The sequence below is a fragment of the Prosopis cineraria genome, unplaced genomic scaffold, assembly GCF_029017545.1.
Source record: "Prosopis cineraria cultivar Desert tree isolate PC_DT_omini unplaced genomic scaffold, ASM2901754v1 PC232, whole genome shotgun sequence".
NCBI classification, from domain to species: domain Eukaryota; kingdom Viridiplantae; phylum Streptophyta; class Magnoliopsida; order Fabales; family Fabaceae; genus Prosopis; species Prosopis cineraria.
In genome coordinates, this window is record NW_026555559.1 from 18,375 (window position 1) to 40,087 (window position 21,713).

Genomic DNA, 21,713 nt, shown 5'->3' on the forward strand with positions numbered 1-21,713 from the left:
TTTAATATGTAAGTATGTTGATGATTTGACATGGATATATAACTAAATAAGAAGAAATTAGCTTTCAAATTAATTTAATTTTTCATCAATCTAATTTTTTATGTTACATTTTGTTCTTTGTTTTTTATAAAATTATGAGTCTACTGTTTTTTTCTAGTTAAATATAATTTAGATGGCTACCATCAATATTCCATTATTCATGTCAATGAATTTTAATAATATTACTTTCTATTTGAATATTAAGACCAAATCAATAATTAAAACAAATATAAGAAATTAAATTGATAAAAATTAAACTTAAAAATGGAATTAATAATTGAGATAAACTTAAAGGAATAAAATTTATTTTAAAATATAATAATATATCATGGCATCATGTTTTGGAAGAATAAACGCCATAGTATAGATCTATTTCATTTTTGGCATAACTCACAATCACCAATATTGTTGTTGACATTTGTTCAAATGTATTTAAAACTAGTTTTTACTATTCATGTGGTGTACAAAAATTAAAAAAAATATTAATTCATTGCTACAACTTTATGAAATCAACAATAAAGAAAATGTTAATATATTACCATAACTTCATGAAATTAAGCATAAAATAATAAACTGAAAAGTAATTAATATTTTGCATGGGTGACATTGGATCAAGAGTACGTGGATGACTTTTATGAACCCAACTGCGAAGGAACACTCAAATAGTGAATTGAAAAGTAATTAACATTGGGGAAAAGAAAAGGAAGTGAAAGTGGGGCTGACAAGTGGGAACAACACGTCATTTGACTGTGATTCAAATTTGAAAAGCATGAAAGTGAACGACACGTACGTTTACTTTCTTTTCTTTTGCTTTCGGGCATAGGCTTTCCCATAAGGATCCTTCCAGGAACACGCGAAAGATTCTGCTCTACATAAATGAACATATTGTACACGCAGACGTACTTTTTTGTTTTTGTTTTTTTTTTTGGGGGTCATAGGCGTATGGGGCAACATATTTAAGTTTTCTTTTGAAGCTCATTATCACATCACAAATTTGCGCATCAATCTTTAAATAATAATTTAAATATCAAGATTTTTTATTTTCCACCCAATGGGTGTTAGACTTTTTTACACCTTAGCATGACTTAATTTGATATCATCATTTTACACGAATTTTTTTGTGATCTTATATTAAAAAAAATCAAAAATTTTTAATGTCATTTTAGGAAAAATTAATTATGTATATTTTTTAAAGGTTAAATGAAAAATTGGCTTGAGCTCCTAAACTATAAGTTTAAGAATGTTTAGGATTTTAAATTTATCTTTTATATTGTATTCTTTTTCATCTTTTGAAAACAGTACAATCTGACCTTTATCATTAATACAAGTTAACTTTGATCAGTAATTGATCAGAAAATGATAGAAAATAGTCTTAAAAATTATAAAAAAATAAAAATTGTAGTAAAATATCCAAAAATTACAAACAAAGAATCAAAAAAATATAAAAATATTAAAAAAAATTTGTTGATCATTTTTTGTGATTTTTGAGGTCTTTTCTACAATCTTTTAGTCAATGAACAGTAGTAGGGGTCAAATTGCACCATTTCTAAAAATTGAAGGAAAACATTACACTAAAAAAAAATTTAAAATCTCAAATGCACTTGAACCTATAGTTTATGTAACATACTAATTTTTATTTAAGAAATTAATTGAGGGAATTTAGGATTTATGATTAGGATTTAAAAATTATTTTGGGGTGTGATTAAGGGATGAATTTGTATGAGCGGTTTGTTGAGCTTAATAAATGACTGGGAATATAAATGTGTTGGTTATTAGGTATTTAGCATGGTTAAGTTGAGGTTTAGAGATGAATTAGGAAGTATGTGATAATTCTAATTACACCTGGTTGTGGTTAAATCCAATAAGTGGCACAACCATTTGCAATCATAAACAAAGAGGATAAACTAGTTTAAGTGGCTTCAACCATTTGTGATTGAACACATAAGTAAAAGTTCCTGTTTCAAAATTAAATCAAAATGTAAGAGAGGGCGAGGAAAACACAAAGGGGCAATTTTACCCTGCTAGGGCTTAATTTTTTTTGTGCCTCAAAGCTAGATTTGAGCCTTACAACCCCTTGAGGTTAGTTTCTTGCCTTACCCTCTACCATTCTACCTATTCTTCTTAGAGTTTGAGAATGATTTTTAAATTAGGGTTTTTCTATGGAATAGGTAATCTAGGATGATTTATTATAGTTGTTGAGGTTATTAGGAGTGCAATAAATGTATGGAACTTTTCTTTAAAGTTGAATTTTGAATTTGAGAATTTTTAGTTAAACCCTAGCCTTATATGGTTGAGTTGTTGTTGAATCTAAATTGTTAGGTTGAATTTATGGCTATTATATGCTTATTTGAATATGGATAAATGTTTTTAAGACTTTAGAATGATGATTTAAGGCTTGGGGATAATTTTTGAAATTTCAACATATTTTTGGACGAATTTTGAAATATGGATTGATGAAAATGGGATGTTAGGATTGAATTGAGGTTTAATTATAGTTTATTAGTGCGTGAAAATTTTAGAAAGGAGTTTGGAAATGTGACTTGGGGCACTAACCTTAAATTAGTGTTAATATGGGCTTTTAGGCTTAAATTTTCTAAGTTTAAAATTTAAGTTATTTATTGATTTCATTGTGAAATCAATATTTAGTATTACAAAATAATGGTGTAGATTGTATTAACAAAGATAGCAATGAAAAAAGAGCTGTAAAGGAGAACTTGTTATTCAAGTCACAAGGTAATTATTCTTATTATATGATTATATATTTGTTGTAATTGATTATGTGTACATTTATCTTGTTTGAAAAATTATATTGTGTTTGGAAAACATATTTAGCGTTTGGAAAAAAACTATCAAGTAGGATGAATCATATATGAGTATTATGTTGATATAAATATTGTTTAAAAGTATGAAAACTGTTTGATTATGTTTTTGTCCAGTTATTGTAAAAATATGTGTAACATCTTGAATTTCTTAATCCTAAGTTTAGAGGTTAATCAAGGAAGAAATGAAAGTTAGTGTGGGATTAGAGATTCTGATGATTAATTGATATTTTAACTTATTTGTGTGTTATATGAACAGATATGGGTGATAGAAGTGTGTTTTAGGTTGAAGTAAGTGCGCATGGTAAGAATAAATCTCACTGTGCCACACGCCACGGCTTGTATTGCATGCGTCGCAATGCATGGGCTAGAAATTCACTTCATAAGTCGTGAAATTTCAAAAAATTCAGAGGAGTAAAATTGAGAAACACACGAAATAGAGTGAAGAGAAGGGCTGAGGAGCTAAGTCAAGCTATTTTGGAGTGATAGAAGGTGATTCGAATCAGTAACTTATCAGGTAAGCTATGTATAACTCTTACCTTCCATTCTACACAAATTTTTTATGAAAATGAGTTATAAGAAAATTGAGTCAGTGGAATCTAAGGGGTTTGATTCTTGCCTAATAGTAATAAAAAGTTTTTTGAAAGTTAAATTAGAGTTTTGCGACTGGTTTAGAGTTGAACAGTAGAGCTTTGAACCTGTAGGCTCAATTTTAGCCTTTAGAGAGAGAAAGTTAGGGCAAAAATTTAATTTGAGTGAAATAAGACCAGTTGAGGTGATGTAAAGTAGTAAGTGGGTAGTCATGAACTTAGAATGGATAAATAAAAAAGAGTTTAGGATGAATATAGCCCTAAGTGATAAAAATAAATTTTTGGTCAAAATGAACCAAATAACTAAAATGTGCTAAATGTGTTTAGATTGGCATATTAGATGCGTGAATAGAGAAAGGAAGCTTGAGATAAGCTTGTGTGATAGTTGAAATTCACGGGTAACCTTTCTAGTGACAAAAAGGTTGAGATAATTGAATAACTTCATTTATTTGACTGTTTATTGTAACTATATGTTAGTATTATGTGGTGTATGAAATGATTTCAAACTAAGCATGTTTTATAACATTGAGTGATTGTTATGTGTGAAAAGACTTTTAGTTGAAATAAGCATTGAAATGTGTGTTTTGTAATGAAAAGTATTATATGTATATGTTATGTGTAAGAAAATGTGATATGGTAAATGGGAACCTTAAATGGCTCGGGAAAGCATGATCACAGGGGTAGGAGTTCACCCAAGTGTAGGAGATGATAAAGACCATATAGTAAGATTTTCTTAGTACCCTGTTAGGGTGCGGTATTGAAAACAATTCTCCTTAGTACCTTAAAAGGTGCGGTGTTGGAGAAAACCTCCTTAGTGCCTATTGAGGTACGGTGTTGGAGATGAGAGACTCCTTAGCATCTTTGCGATATGGTATTGGAATCAACGACGTCCCATTGTGTGTATTGGGAGAAACGATAGTCCATATTGTGCGTTAGAACATCTTTGGCTGAGTGATTCTACCACTACAGATGAGCTCAAGACTAATGAGAGTGTACATTAGTTTAAGATGAACCTATAGTTTTGTATCGAGGTGATTTAAAGGTTCGGTTGATAGAGATATGTTAGTTTATTATGCGATATAATGAAATATCTTGAGATAACATGAAATTTTTTGTGATTGAGGAAAAACTGAGAATGAAATGAGATATATGATATAAATGACACTTTATGAGGTTTTAATGTATTGTTGCATATGATAATCAATAAAAGTGAGTTATTATGTTACTAAGATTTTTATCTCACCCCATGGTTACATGTTTACAGGACCGGGAAGTGACCAGGGTAAGGGAAGAAAGTCTAGACTGAATTGAGTTGTGAAGCCGTGTACTTTAAGGTTGTGTAATGAATTGAATTAAGATTGCATATATAAGTGTATATGAGTTGCCATAAGGTTGCATGAATGAATGGAATTGAAATTTTGTGAAGTCTTGCCCGATTGACTGTATATGTGTTGAAATGAAACAAAAGGGCTATGACTTGGAGTATATGTGTGAAATGGTTGTTTATATTGGTGAATCTTAAGTCAAAAGTTAAATTATGATGAAATGAGTAATTTGAAGGCTAAGATTATATTATAAATATGATTGTATATGTATAAGTTGAGAAATAGCCAAGTAGGCTAAGTTATGTCAAGAAATGGCGAAGTGTTTAAAATTAGTGAATTGTGAAAATTGGTCGTAGAAGGGTCAAATTTCAATATATGAGTATGATTGTGATTAATTATGGTCAATCAGGTGTATTAGATCCTTTTGAACTTGGTTCAAGGCCTAGTGTGGTCTAATGAGAGAAAGGGAGCACTTGGGTGCGCAATTTTTTTTAAAAAAGTGACTTTTTGCATTCAGGTGTCCAAATTTTGATCGGACCATTAAATCGTGGCTAAACCTATCTCATTAGTTAGTATATGAGCTAAGCTTCATGAAAGCATTTGAATTACTTCAATTGGATGTCGGATATGAAAGTGTCATACGCCGAAAGTTCATCATTTTTGTTGTCAAAATAATAGCAGAAATTCGAACAAGCGTACCGTGATGCATGATGACACATGCCGCAGTGCATAGACCAAATTTTAGTTTTTATTTTGTGTTGAAATGCATGCAATTGGCATAAAAATACTGGTAGGTTATGTCTACTATGTATTGAGTATATGATTTACTTCCGCTGTGTTTTTCTCTAATTTTATTGTAAATTGATTGATTTTAAAAAATAAGTCTTCGACCGAAGCTTTTGAAATGAAATTTGATTGTTGTGATTGATGCGAGGTAATGGTAACACTATAATCTTCTCTTATATTGAGTGGCTATAAGAGGAGGTTACAATATGTATGATTTGTCAAGTTGTTTTGAAATATTGCTGATGTTAATATTTTGTCTAAAAAATTAATTATCACATGGTAAGTTCTCATTAGACCCAATGAATGACTTATAATTTGGTCTAATTCACCTTTAGTTGGGTGATTTGGCTTCTGAATATGGTGTACAGAGGGATATAAGGTATAGTCAAACAATTAAATATTTGTTCGAATTATTTGGATAATATATGTTAGGAAAAATATTTTGTATATCCCACTCAGCAATCACATGATTAGTTGCATCGCATACATTATTACATATTCATTTTGGGTACTATGATCTTTATGTCTCATTCCACGTGATTTAACATTTTTATAGGAAAGGGTCCAACCGTAGAAGCACTGAAGGAGTAATTTGGTGTGTATTGTCACACAAGGGCCTATTTTGCCTATTTGTGCTAAGTTATATGTATATGTGCCAACCTAGGAATCTTTTGGAATTATGTGAGCATGTAAACTCATTATTTTGATTAACTTTTCATTATTGGCTATGAGACTTTTATCTGCCCCTCACGGTAAGTTTAAACTTTATATCTTGAAGGAACATTTCATCTACTGGCCATGAGACTTATGTCTTCCCCTCATGGCCTTAGTTGATTAGACTGAATATTTATATATAGGATTTAGATTAGTTTCAGTCCCAACTACCATGCCTTGCTAAAACTAGACGTCATATTTAATTTAATTGATATTACAAATAAACTTTATTCAATTATAGTAATAGGAGAATTTTATTTAAGGATATGAAAAGAAATATATTTTCTGGTGGGTCCTAAAAGATTTTAAAACTTCAGTTCAGTCCTCAGGGATTAAATGGAAAATAAGTTGAATGTAAAAAAGATGAAAAATACTCTCAGTTCAAATATTAAAAAAAACCACTAGCCACAGTTGTCGGAGCACCACTGCCAGTGACTAGAGTCTCATTAGAGACGGCAGTTACTAGACCTTTGTCGCTAAAGCTCCGGCTTTCGATTGGCTGAAGAATTATAGAGAATTAAATTCTCCAAAAGTGGCCAAGGTAGGTATAGAATCCTTGACCCCTTGGCCCAACAAAAAATTTTGAACCACCAAGCCACTTGATCCATTCAATCACATAATGCATGTAATTATATATATAATAAACATTATTTCCAAACCACTTGATTATTACGTTACTTGTTAATTACGTAACTTTACTTATTAATACTTTAATGGGACTTGTTAATTACCTAACTTTCTTTGTTGACCCCATGACTCCCGCAATAGGACTAAATTACTTATTAATCACATAACTATATTTATTAATATCTTAACAGAATTTATCAATTACTTAACTTTCCTTTTTAAATCTGTAACTTCCATAATAAAATTACATTATTTGTTAATCGTGTAACTGTACTTGTTAATACCTTAACAGAACTTATTAATGACTTGAATTTACTTGTCAAATCTATGACTTTCTCAACTGAACTATATTATTTGTTAATGATGTAATTTTACTTGTTAATTATACAACAATACTTGTTAATTTTGTGACTTGACTTATTAATTACGCAACAATACTTTTCAATCCTTAAATAAAATTCTCCCTATAGTAATCATGAGTTGTCATCACATAAGAACATATCTAAAGTCCACACCTAATTTTCATGACTCTAAGTTTATTGGACCCCGCTAGATCAATATTGGCCCCCCTCAGTCTGTATATATCAAAGAGATATGTGCTTATCATGTTACTTTTGTTTTTGTGTCAAGGCTTATTATGTTAATTTATTACTATATATAAATAACTAAGCAAAATATTTCATCTTCTTTTAGAAGAAATTTAAATTTAAATTTGAATTAGATAATTTTTATTGAAAAAATTAATCTTTTAATCTTTCAATTTTTAACTTACTTCTAATTCAGTCTCTCAGCTATGACTTTTTTATGACTTAATCTCTCAATTTTTGACTCACTTATAACTCAATCTCTCAATTTTTGTTAGTTCTCTTTTTTTTTTATATTAGCTTAGATTTTACATCAAATAGCAAGAGGAGGGTATTTTAGAGCAATATATGAGAATTTTTTTAGGGAGAACTACATCTAGGTTTCACACAAGAAAATTAATTACTACAAGGTCTATTGACAACTGAACTAAGGATTGTTAATCTCTTTAGTTCAGTTATCAATGGATCTTGTAGTAATTAATTTTTTTGTGTAAAACTTCAATATAATTCTCCCTTTCTTTTATCACTCTTATTTGATAAGGATAATTTTTTAAAAAAAATTAAAAAATAAGAAGTGAGTTATAAGTGAGTCAAAAGTTGAGAGATTGAGTTGTAATAAGTCATAATTAAAGAATTGAGTCACAACAAGTTATAGTTGAGGGATTGAGTTATAAGTGAGTTAAAGTTGAAAATTAAAAGATTAATTTTCTCACTTTTATTTTATATGATTTTTTATCAAATGTAAACAAATAATTACACTTGAATGTTTATTTTCAAATTAATAATTATTTGTATAAAGTGTCACTTATGTCTCTTTATACGTACACATATGTGTGTTTGATCAAATAAGAAAAATAATCAAATCACTTGATTGATTGTAACAACAGGCCAAAATCATTATACAAGAAAATATCTTCCTTAAGGCCTAAAAAAAACAGAAAAAAAGAAGAAAATTTTAGGGAAAGTGATAAATAAGGACCTTTGAAAGGTACGAAGAACAATTGAAATTTCAAGAATTTACAATTTAAATTTTAAGAATTTACCATTTAATGATCTTTATTTTACATTAATTTCTTGATAGGATCTTCGATTGTCTTTTTCCCAAATAATTTAATGAAACATTGATAACAAAGTATTTAAAAGATACATATTAATTGAATATTTCAATATAATTTCAATTAACTTAAAAATTGCAATTGACACACTTAACAATTGTTTTAAATATAATATTATTCATGATTAAAACATATTTATGACAAAAAATTGTACCATAGAGAATAACATTAAAATTAAATATATAAAATATCAATTTGATGAGAATGTTAGTAGTCAAGATTTTTTATGTTATTTTTTTGGCCAACTATCATATCTTTGTTTACAGTTTACACATTGGGATATATAAACTTTTGTTGTTTACAAAATTGTAAATCAAACTCCATTTTAAAAAGGAAAAATAGGGGAAAATAGATATAATACTACTAAAATTTATTATAAAAGACCACAAAAATTAAAATCAAGATGAAGGATCAAGATAAGTATAATTGACTATTATAACACTAATATAAAATCTATCAACTTTAAAATTAAAATGGGGTACGCCCTATGTTACAAAAATACTCTTGTATAAATAAAGTTATGCAGTTTCCAATTTTACACATAAAAAACAAAAAGTAGCATTAATTTAATTAAAATACTATAATTTAAAAAAATTTACTTTTGAATAATTGAATCAATATATACAATTTAAATTATACACACACACACATCTAATGATACTTTATTTAAATATATAAATAAATAAATATTTGAATATATTTTTAGAACATTGTATGTGGACCATAAAGATCTCATTCAAAAGAATCTGAAAATGAAGAATTTCTTTTGAGGGATGAGTGCACTAAATTGATAAGTATATTCCCTTTTTCCAACAAAAATGAAATAAATAAAGCCAAATCTGATGGTGTAAAATAGATAAAAAATGTGAGACCCACGTTGAGTCGTGCTTTCAGTCGCGATAATGATTAGCAACCCACCCTTAAATTGTTTTGGGAGAATTGCATTACATGCCCCAAAATTAACATATTTGTATTAAAGGATCATTTGCAGGGTCAAAGGTCTCTCTTGCAAATAATTTTTGATGAAAAGATGGAATTGCTCGTATGTGTAAGTAGCATAATTAGAATTGATTAGGTTGCCGTTATTCAATTAGTTCTGTTTAGTCCTATGTTTTTCTAGATAAGAGATATCCTTACACCTGACTCCCGTGTATGAAATAATCTTTAGAGTACTACTCATTAAACTCTCTCCTTTGCCCTCAATTTCTCTCACCTATTTTCTATTCTTCTCTATTCTCCTATGTTGTATATAACAATGGTATCAGATGTAACATTTCAGTTTTTAATTCTTAAATTTATTAAACTTAATTAGGACAATTTAGTAAGTTGATGTAGTATGTGGTTAGAGGAGAATAATAAGTGTTTTTAATTGAAATTTCAGGTATAATTTAGATTCAAAGTAAAATTGGGTCACTTGGAGACCAAAAAGTGGAGAAAAGTAAGTTAAAAAGCTTTTGTACTGCATGCTGCAGAACATGCACGATGCACGGTGGCGCATAAGACCATTAGGCAAGAGCTGTCTTCTTTGTACCACATGCTGTGGCGTGTGGGGACAGGCATCGCGGTGCACGGTGTGAATTCTGTAGAAATAAGTTGCGAACTAATGAAGAATTTGAGTTAGGGTTTGGAGAAAACTCACATTTGCTTTGCTAGAACATGATCTAGGGGAGGATTTAAGAAGGTTTAAAACTTTAAATCATCAAAGATGAGATTCTTAAACCCTTTTTCTCATTTTCTTTTTCATTTTCTCAAAGATTTGAGTTAGGGTTTAGATGGGAATGATGATTTTAGTCCATATAAGTTATAGGTCTGAACCTATTAACTCAAATGAAGTTAATGAAAGTTGTTTAGAGCATTTAAATCTAGTATTAATGATTTTGGTCGTTGTTGGATGATAAGTTCCATTAATGTCCAAAAATAGACATTAAATCTGTCATTATTGTGATGTTGAGGTATTAATGGGAATGTAGGTATTCAATAAAGCTATATAATGTTAAAGATAGATAATAAACCTAATAGGTAGGCCCAACTGTAAATATGTGGGCATTAGGCAATTTAGAAAGGAAAGATTAGAGTTGAAATATATGAGATGGGTAATGTTAATGAAAGTTAACTTGGTAAATTGTAGATTGAGCTCTTTGACACCTATTTGGCTTGAAAATTTAAGCTTGAAAGCTATAACATTAAAGGATAAACTTTTAACCTTTCAAAGGCTTAAGGTAACTAAGAGAACCTTATTTTAGGTAGTTATGTGTTAATTGTAATGTGGTGTTAATTATGTGTTTAATATGCAAACTTTGACTTGTGAATGAGTACATGATGCAATGAAATCTTATATTTATCTAATAATTTTGATATGCATTAAACATGCTAATGAGATTTGCAAATTAGTTTTAAGTTGTACAAGTGATATTCAAGATGAATTGCATGTTTATAATGTATTTTGAATAAGTAGTTAATAATGGGCTTTATAAAAATGAGTAATTGAGATTGAAAAGGATGTGTTATTGTGATATAAGTGAAAATAAGGATTGATGCTCATTTGGGTAGCGTTTGGCTGTGAGCCCAATGTGTTGACTTTGATAATGAATAAATGAAAATGTGAAAATGAGTGAGCATTGTTTATGGCATGATTAATGGGCGAGAGTCTAAGGATTGGAAGTAGAGGAAAAATCTATATGGTACTTAGACTGCCCTTCAGTACATTACGAATATAGCCTTATCTCACAATTTATCGGGGGATTGTCTTATAATTTATTAAGGGACTAAAATCTAGCTTTCTCTACCAATTCAACAAGGAGAATAGCTTAAGATATGAGACACCCTAAAGATTTGAGAGTGGGGAAGCCATGGTTCGAGAGTGATTCATGTGATCTTTGGCCGGGTCACACCTTATGATTGATGAGCTTGGGTAGTCCAGTTAAATTAACAGAGTCCTATTCATTGTTATAGCCTAAGGTTTCAATTTGAGAAAATAAGGAGGGTATAAGATTAGTTGATCATTGCTTATGTAAGTGTATGACGTGTCACATATTTTGAGTTGTGGCAAGTCATGTGTTATGGCGAGTCATGATCACATGTGTGAGTGTCTTGTGATTATGTACCTAGCATGTGTGAGATAAGAAAGTGTTAAATAGATTAATGAATTATGATATGTGTTAAAACATGTTTTGATTACTTGGTTTCATATGCATAGGTTTGACTTATAATTGATATATAATTGCATAGGGTAGGTTTACCTTGGTTATTGAGTGGCTAGACTCACCTTTTTTATTTAATATTTTATAGGCTCTAACTTTGGTTTTGAGAAGGAAAAGGCTCAAGAGGTTAGGAATTAGTATATTCCCACTGTATGCTTTTAGTTTATATATATTTTGTATAATAGAATATAATTATCAATTTTAGGTTGCAAACCATCACACTTGCACTATTTTGTTATCGTTATATCTGAGTTGTATTTTAGGCCCTAAGTAATTGTGTATGATGATATATATATTGATAAGACCAAAATACTAGTGCAAGTGTAAGAATAATGTTTTACACGTGTTAAAATGGTTTTTGATGCAATGTAATAGAAATTTGCCTCCCCTTTTGTTTTTGGTGAAAAGGAATTGAGGAGTGATTTTATGCTATACTGGTGTTTAAGTGTATATGATGTGTTATATTAATAGTTCTAAGTTCAATGGACATGATTTAGGTGTTAGGAAAAGCTTTTAGCACTTGTTGTAGGTTTTGGACACCCTTTTTTGGGTGAAAGCTGTGAAAAAAAGTGATCAAAATATGTTTAGGTGTCTAACTTCTTAGTGTGACTTGTTTTGAAAGTGAAACCTGTGCCATTAGTTAGTTTATGAGAAGAGATTTTCGTAGACACCTAAATCATGTCATTCGAACGCTGGATGGAGAATTGGGATACATAAGAAGTTTTTTAATTTTGCTATCAAATGACAACAGAATCTACTGATACTTCGTACAACATGTCGCAGCGTATAGCACCTGCGCCGCAGCGCATGGCACAAAGCAACATGTCATGGCACATTGTCCTGTTTCACAACAAATGAATTGTTCTTCACTATTTTCAATTGTTTTCAATTTTTTACACTCCTTAGAGATATCCCATGTTTCTATAACCTATTTTTTACTCTGATATTAAGAGGTTATGATTTATTTAAACCTATTTTGATTATGAAAATTTGGTATCCCTTGATTTTGAAATTAAAACTCGATAGTCGCTTTAAAGGGTTAATCCTTTAATTACCATAAGTTTTATTGATTAATGATGTTTAGTAGAGTAAGATTTAACATCAGAGCTATCGATGCTCAACTTGTATGCCAGAAATCAAATTCCAAAAACAACATGCCATAGTAGAAAATAGTAACGATCGACTTTGTGCCTTAGAAGATGCCTTCTTCAAGTTGGCTAATCTTCTTAATGATGTGCAAGCCCCCACCAATCAAGTTATCTAGATCATATGTGATTGTAATGACTCTCTTGATAAGGGTCCTGCAAGCAACAATCACTACAAAGAGCATCCACGGCCAGAAACCAATAAGTACAACCTCGTACATGTTTTGCAAAGATGGAGTTTCCTAAATTTCAAAGAAATGATATCTTGGGATAGATCTTGAAGTGTGAATTTTATTTTCAAATAGACAACACACCAAAGGATTGGAAGGTTCTCATGGCCAGCTTGTATCTCGATGAAAAGGCTTGGCAATAGCATCAAGCCCTTACTACTTCAGATAAAGGTAGTAGGTGGACTTGGCAAGAATCATGAAAGAATTGAAGTATAGGTTTAGACCCACCCATAAAGCTCTAATAGAAGATCTCATAAAGCTTCATCAAATAGGCTCACTCAAAGAATTTAATAATGAATTCAATGCAATTGCTTGCAAGATCATACTTTTTGAAGATTACCTTGTGTAGACTTACATGGCAAGCCTTGATAAAGAATTTGCTGCACATATTCACATGTTTAAGCCATAGTCTTTGCAAGAAGCATGAGCCACATGCATGCATGAGGTGAATAGCCAAAAGGCATGTGACCAGACTCATAATAATGACTCACAACCTCACTTTGTTTAATAGATGTGGAATGATGATACACACATTATAGGGAGTCCCTTTGATGTTTATCCAAGTAAATATAGAGGGTCGAATAGGTGGAAGAGTGTAAAATCTCCATCTAGCAACACTAGGTCTTATTTTAGAAAGGATAAAATGGTCCAATCTTCTAATTCTTTTTCTTTTGCATTCAAGATAGCCTCTTTTGCCTTTGTTTCTTCTCATGCAGGTACTAGGTCTTCAATAAATAATGCCAGATAAAGTAAAAGAATTAAGAGCCAAGAATTTGTTTTTATTGTTAATAACCTTTTTCCAAGGACCATATATGACCTCAAATACAAAAGATTGCAATTGCAACTCATTTCAATGGAAGATGAAGTACTCAAAGAAGCTAAAGAGGACACAGGTCAAGAGTTTGAAGTCCTAGAAGAGTCTAAATGCATGCCAAAAAATTCAAAGTGTTTGCAAATTTCACTCCATGTAATTCGAGAGAGTATAGGACCTTCCGCTATGAGGATTTAAGGTTATGTTGGAAGATGATAACAAGTCTCATTTAAGAAAAATAAGTTCATGTTTTCATTTTAATAACAATCCATTATATATTATTTATTGTTTGTAAATAAGTTTTTTGAGTAGTTCTTGTGTGTGATTCTTCTTTTTATTTTTGAGCTATATTATTAAATCTCTGTTGAGTAACATTTCTTAAAGTAAAATAGCCCTCAATAACATGAATATTTTTCAAAAATCATTTAGGTTATAAAACTAATTTAAATGTATATATTTTTTAAACTTCTTATCACATTTTCAATTTTGTATATATTATTGGTGTGTGGAAGGAGCTTGAGTGTCATCATGCACGTTAGGTGTGTGAGAGGAGTAAATCCTCAATTAGAGCATTGTGAGTTTTCAAGATCATTTACCTTAATTTCTTTAAATCACCAAGACTGTTTAGCTTAGTTTCTAGAAGAAACAAAGTGTATTAAAGGAAAATAAACATGATTACAAGGTTCGGAGAACATTGAAGTTCCTAAACACTATTGCTAATCCTAGATAGATGCTAAAATGCCCAAGTCACAAAGCCACGCTGGATGAGACTGTATAAGTTGATAGAGTATCCCAATGTTTAAATTTAAATTATGTCTCCCCAACCACTCCACTGCTTCTAGTTGACAAGGCTCTCTTTGTGGTTGAGGACGCGCTGTGAGTTTTTAGACAGCATGAAGTGATGGCTCTTCTTGACCAATGGAGTTGAGAGGCACCGTTTCATTAATCCTTGATTAATGGGCAGGGCTGTTATTTTGTTCCAAATCCAATCCTATTTGGCGGACCCAAGAACACTTTAGGCCTAACAAATATGTATATTATTCATTTAATATTTTTTCAAAAAAAATTGAACATTTGATAATATATGTTATTTAAAATAATATTTTAAATATGTATTTACAAAAAAATAATAATGAATCAGGAGTTTGATATAACGAGGATAAATTAGTTAATATATTTTATATTTATTTTACTTTCAATTTTGTTGATTTTAATTTACTATAATATTTTTAAAACATTTATTTAACTATTATCTTACTTTTTTTTTAAATTCTTTAAATTGAATAGAGAGTATACAGTTAAATTATGATGATAGATTAATAATTTTAAATATTTTAATTTAATTTCAGTTAATAAAATTAAGTATTTTTAAAACCTTTAATAATATTAAAAAATTAGATCAAAGCATTAAAAAAGAAAGGGAAGTCTTCATAATTTTAACAAACCTAAAGATAAACGGTCTTATTGATGAAATATGGATGGACAATACGTTAGATTTTTATAATGATGAAATTTTGACATGTCGCCGATTTAAATATATTATAGAAAAATAATTTTAACAGAAGGAAGGCAGGAGATTTATAAGGGCTGATTGCTCGTATTTCAAGGTGGGAAATGAAGGTTGGATTTGTGTGCGTATGTCCGCCTTTCTTGAATCTTGACCCCTCCTCTCTCTCTCTCGGAGGACTTCACATAGTCTTAAGTAGTCTCTCCTTTTGCTGTGGCATGTCTTTACCAAATTTTCCTTTTGAGTAATACTGACGGAAAACATTGTCGATACAGAAACTGAAGCTAAAGGGAGAAAAAGTACTCGAATTCGGTGGTTTTGCGTTATAATTTACATCCCCAGGAATTCTGAATTTTCAGGGGCTCGAACAAAATGGGAGTCGCTTTCCAGGATGCCATCGACCAGCTGCAAGCATTGATGGATCAAGGTCGTCTTCCACTTAATTGCTTGGATCTATCTAATGCTCGCTGATTTTCTCTTCTGCGTTTCTGATTAGTACTCTTTTCATGTTTTGCTTTTTGGTTCAATTTTGAATATTGCTAGGTAGTGAGCCATTGCAGGCGACATTTCAGGTTCGGGCTGTTTTTCCTTCTCATTACTCAATCTGATCTGGTTGTAGCACCAGCTAGACAAATTTCAGCTGTAATTATCTGGTTTGCTTTGTTTATGATCTTGCTTGTTCTTGAGTTAGTCACTCTTAAGTTTATTCCTCAATACTTATGGTCGATCTGTGTCTTCTGTAAGTGGTGTCCGGTGGATTCCTCGTGATTGGTGTGTCAAGTTGTTTTATTTGACTAATTGGTGCTCTCCTAGACGGCTCTTGGTGTCCTGGATATTTGGCACGTGATGTGGTGATGATTCTCTAGGGTCCATAAATAAGATCTGTTTTGAAGCGCCGAGTTTAATAGGGAAAATTTTTAAGTGTATCTTCTACTCAACTAAAATGGTTTTAGTATATAACCTTTTCTTATGTTCCTCAATTTATCTTTAGTCTTAAGTATGCTCTGTCTTCAGACTCATGTAAGAAAATCCGGGGATATGGGATCTCATGAAATTTGGGGATCTCTTTATCATCAATCAACACTTGATAAGTAGCTAAGAACAAGTAACTTGTCTAGGAAAAATATATATATATATATATATATGTATGTATGTATGTATATGTGTTTGCTAGAAATTTAATAGGGAACTTTTTCTCCTTTCTGATCTGATGAGGGCGTTTATATTAAAATGTAAAAATTGAATAGACATATATTTGGAGAACTTAAATATCAGTTTAAAGTTGCCGGGGTTCATTTTTAGTGATTTGTGGGATGAAGTATAAAGTTTCATGTCTATTGTTCAGTGCTGGTCATTGAAAGTTGTGTACTTGTTTCTTGATACATATTTTTTGTGATCTCCATCCTTATGGATCATGCCTGATTTCTTTATAACATTCTAAACAAGAATTATCGTTCTTCTCACTCTTTCTCTCATTTTTAACTGCTGTAATTTGCAGAATGTTCATCAAGGGTATATCACTGAAACATTGGTGCGGTTTCTAAAAGCAAGGGACTGGAATGTTTCAAAGGCCCATAAAATGGTATGTTTGTGTGTGTCAAGTTTTCTTTTATTGCTTGTTCTGGAAATATATTATTCACTTGCGATAATGTATGTCTGTGCAGTCCAGCCTTACTGAGTTAAGAATATGGTAAACTAGGCATTACACAGGGCTAGTGACCTCTTGCACCATGAGAACCACTCCCTTCAACCAGGCGCTCGGAAAGCGTTTTTGGTGCTCTTTCCTTTTTACCATACAAGCGTCTGTTTTTCCTGTTTTCTAGGCAAGTGCCTTAGGTGCTTTTGTCGTTTTCAAAGTAATAAGGGAAGAGTTAGCTTACAAAATCTAGCCCAAAAATTAACAAGAAAAACAGTAATAGAAAAAGCCTCAGACTAGGTGAGGAAAATAGAAATGAAAGTAGATTGTGGTCAAGTGGATGGCTATTGTACGATAGAATGAGAAAAATTGAATTTAATTAATTCAATTTATATTCTATTTTGGAACAATTAGAAACTTACAATAATGCCCTTAGTGAAGGAAAGTATTTTATCTAATGCATGATAGGTGAAAAACTGGAGTATCTCCAAATCGTGTGCCTATTGTCATAGTCATAAATATCTGTGTTTTGAGAACCTTAACAATTAATGGTTAACGATGGTTCTGATTGATAAAATAGGAAAGTAAGAAGGCCAATATTAGAAGTGCAACCTGTCCTTAGAAAAAGAAAGAATATGATAAAAGAGGTATTCTTATTTTAAAATGTTATTTATGCTATTAGATTTTTGGGATTATTTAAACAAACACAATTTAAAAAAGAAATCCACCCACATGAGACCGCAACCACAAACATTTTTTTAGTGTTAAGGTTAATTTGTTAACCTTATACTTTGACATATGACTTAAATAGTGACTTTACAAGGCACATAATGTTTCCATGAGTTATGATAATGATTATCATGCCTTATAACTTGATGTATTGCATTTGAATAGTTAATTTATAGGTCAAAAGTTATTCCAAATTTACATAATTTTTACTACATTAGTGACTTAACTCAGCTGTTCGTCTTTCTAGTTCCTTTTGGCTATGGTGTTTTGGAGGTCTAACCCCTTGAGAGCACCTTTTGCCTTTCACCACCTCATGCATGTTGTGAACTGGTTAAGATTCAATTTATAACACATGTTACGTTATCTTTCAGCTGGTTGATTGTTTGAACTGGAGAGTACAAAATGAGATTGACAACATATTAACTGTAAGGCTGAATTCTGCTATTCCTTATCTTGTCCAGTTCTTTCAGCAAATATTATATATATATATATATATATATCAAGATAAGTGCATGTTCATTGAAAGACCGTCCTTATTTTAAAGCATTATGGCAACTTTAGTTTACAGATGTGCAAGTGAGAAACTTGAGATATTACGTGAATCAGGCAATTTGCCATCTGGCATAAGTCTGCAAGATTTGTAGATTTTAATAAGTAGACACCACTCTGAGTAAACTTGACTAGGAAGTTTCTTCTTCTGTAAATATTATGCTCATTTATTTTTGTAATGCCATCCATTGCTTATATCTTTCTTGTGCCTGAAACTTGTGATTCTGTGTTTGTATGTGTGTGTGTAGCTTGTAGGTGTCGATGTGTATATTGAAGGAACAGTAAAAAAGGGTTTATCATAATTGCGGTGATGTGGTCCTGGCCAGTAGCCAGGCATACTTGCATTTGACATTGTCGATTTGTTGTTCCAGGCCTTGATTCTATTCTACCTGCTATATATATATATATATATTTAGTGGCTAAATCATGTTAACATTTATATCTATTGTAAAGGCTAATTAGTACGTGCTTATGCTGGTTGGTCTTTCTTTTTTCAGAAACCCATAATCCCTCCTGATTTGTACAGAGCTGTGCGGGATTCACAACTAATTGGATTGTCTGGATACTCAAGAGAGGTGATTTTAATTTTAATTTTTCAAATATATCAGCTGTTCTCTTGTGTGTTTGGCCTTGCTTTCAAAGATTGAAACTTACGTCAAAACTACGCATATTTTATTATCAACATCAATCAAAAATATGACTTTTGTGGCATTTTGTTTTCAAACTCTATTTCTTATCAGCCTTCCATCCTTTCCAGGGGCTTCCTGTCTTTGCTATTGGAGTTGGTCTTAGTACATTTGACAAAGCATCTGTAAGTTTAATTATTAAGAAAAAAGAAAGGAACCCTGCTTTGTTCGGTACAGTATTAGTTTTGTAACAATCCTAGCACTCTAATGTCTAGTATTGTTTTATGTTTTTGTTATTGCAGGTCCATTATTATGTGCAGTCTCACATTCAAGTTAATGAATATCGTGATCGTGTAATATTGGTGAGCATGTGTTTTGAGCCTTCTTCAATAACAGGTAATAAATATAAGTTGAGACTTTGTCCTTATGTTTCGATCCTCATATGTGGCTGCAGCCTACTACATCAAAGAAGCATGGTCGACCTATTACCACATGTGTGAAGGTCTTAGATATGACTGGACTGAAGCTGTCAGCCCTGAATCAGATTAAGGTACCTTTTAGTTCATCCGACAACTTGGACCAGCCAGACCGGCATTGACTCATCCAAGATATTGTGTATTGAATATGTTGGTCTTTAGAATTAAGTCAACTTGGACCTAAAATTATAAAAATTGCCACTGTCTCTACTTGATATATATAGTGTTACCACCCCCCCACCCTCCTTACTATTATGTTACCTTCTGTTCTGGGTTAGGTGGAAACAACTACTGTTATTGCCTGACTAAAAGAGATATAAAACAGAGAATCTTACCAAATTAATTTTTTTTCCCCTTCCATTTGTTTTTAGTATTTCCTACGCACTTAGTTGTCTTTCATGTATTTGCAGTTGTTAACAATTATATCATCCATTGATGATCTCAACTATCCTGAGAAGACAAATACTTATTACATTGTGAATGTCCCATACATATTTTCAGCTTGCTGGAAGGTAAAATTATGTTTTGGTCTTTATGACATGGTTTCTGATGCGAATACCTATTGGGAGTTGGGCCTCAGCTTTATGCTAATCACTTGGCATCAGCAGGTTGTGAAGCCACTTCTACAAGAGAGAACAAGGAAAAAAGTGCAGGTCTTGCCGGGTAGTGGGCGAGATGAACTGTTGAAGGTAAGGTGGCATTTTTCTTTTGAAGTTGTCCTAATGGAATAAATTCTAGTGGAGAATAAGAACGAAATCAAAGGTAAGAAGATACAAAAAGAAAAAAGAAAAGAAAAATCTAACAAGCTACCTTATAGGGAAAGCAAGACCAGTCATGTGATAAGTTTCCCGCCAGTGTTTATTGGTTTACCCCCCCCCCCCCTTTTTCTCTATTTGTTTATCTTTCTATGTGTGGGCGGGCTTGCATGCGTGAGTGTATAGGCCTACGCATGCCAGTGTGGAATTGACTAATATCCCGCTGAAATTTATTATTTAAACAAACCATAAGAATGCAAATTGTAAGGCTTTTTAATTGAATCATCAATCATTCAAAAAGTGATGCGTCCTTGCAAGCCAATAGGACCTGTCAACGGATATGCAGAGGCTTTTGTTTTTTGCATTCAACTCTTGGCTGGGATAGTGAAGCTGTTGTCTACGAGGTTAAACAAAAACTTGCCAATTATTGACCTCACTTCTAAGGAAGTGGTGCTTTGTGGTAAATTGGTGTGCATAGAAGTCATTCTTTTCGAAGTGAATGTATTGATTATGAGATTGTCTTTATATTTTTATCTTCTGTTCCCTTGTTTAGTTGAATTTAACCATCAAAATTTCGTGTATAGATCATGGATTACTCTAGCTTGCCACATTTCTGTAGACAAGAAGGGTCTGGATCATCTAGACATTCAGATAGTGGAAGTGAAAACTGCTATTCCTTGGATCATCCGTTCCATCAAGAGCTCTACAATTTCATCAGGCAGCAATCCAGACTCCATGAATCTGCTGAACCCATCAAGCAGGGATCTTTTCATGTGGATTTTCCCGAGCCTAAAGCCGAAGAATCTGAAATTGCTCAGACTATACAATCCGAGTTAAACAAGTTTGGGAATGGAAATGTGGTTTCTAACTCACTAAATAACCTCAAAATCAACGGTGATTGAAACCCCTTGAGGATTTGAACTGATGATGAGTTAGCAGCTCATGGTGTATTTGCCCATCTAAAATGATCTGTGCTAATGTTGTAGTAGGTTTTTGTGCTGTTTCTACGAGTGTTATGAAGAATTAGTCAGTCTTGTTTATGGAAGTCTGAGAAATTCAGGGCGTAGTCAGCATAATACAGTTCCCATCTTCAAATTATGCTGCGAATGCAGTAGAGAAATGTCAAATATAATATTTTATACCTGCTTTTCTTCCTAGTAATCGAAGACCTTATTCTTTTTAACGTTATAGCTCATCTGATGAATAGACGTCTTCCTCATTCCACCATAAATAAGCATATCCAAACTCACGTGTCTTTTCTGCAGTTTCATATTCGTGTATAGTTCACAGTCAACATTTATTTTGACTTTATGTCAAATCATTCCCTTGTTAATACTATCAATGAGATTAGAGATCTTATCATGAGAGGTTGAATATTTTTAAAGAAGCTAGTAAATTTTTTGATTGGGTTGTTTGTCAAAGTTTCAAATGCCAACTTTGTATCAAGATT

The 21,713-nt window shown here is 31.6% G+C and overlaps 1 protein-coding gene across 2 annotated transcripts; it reads left to right on the forward strand.

Moving 5' to 3' along the window:
- The first annotated feature begins 15,570 nt into the window (after positions 1-15,570).
- LOC129295996 (phosphatidylinositol/phosphatidylcholine transfer protein SFH2-like) lies at positions 15,571-21,446 on the forward strand. 2 transcript variants are annotated; one of them, XM_054934595.1, is made up of 12 exons: positions 15,571-15,687; positions 15,768-15,919; positions 16,036-16,064; positions 16,991-17,074; positions 18,229-18,282; positions 18,904-18,981; positions 19,164-19,217; positions 19,335-19,394; positions 19,487-19,582; positions 19,919-20,020; positions 20,117-20,197; positions 20,848-21,446. In XM_054934595.1, the coding sequence occupies exons 2-12, from the start codon at positions 15,865-15,867 to the stop codon at positions 21,163-21,165; spliced, it is 1,011 nt and encodes a 336-aa protein (XP_054790570.1). In that variant the 5' UTR covers positions 15,571-15,687; positions 15,768-15,864; the 3' UTR covers positions 21,166-21,446. The 2 variants fall into 2 exon arrangements, with proteins under 2 accessions (XP_054790570.1, XP_054790571.1); XM_054934596.1 differs by lacking the exon at positions 18,229-18,282 and having other exon boundaries at positions 15,623-15,919.
- Positions 21,447-21,713: the final 267 nt, after the last annotated feature.

Bases quoted from the DNA above. Each gene is read 5' to 3' on its own strand.
- LOC129295996 (XM_054934595.1), top strand. From the start codon at position 15,865: ATGGGAGTCGCTTTCCAGGATGCCATCGACCAGCTGCAAGCATTGATG. The intron at 18,982-19,163 runs GTGATTTTAATT...CATCCTTTCCAG, and splicing joins TGTCTGGATACTCAAGAGAG to GGGCTTCCTGTCTTTGCTAT. The intron at 19,218-19,334 runs GTAAGTTTAATT...TTGTTATTGCAG, and splicing joins GTACATTTGACAAAGCATCT to GTCCATTATTATGTGCAGTC.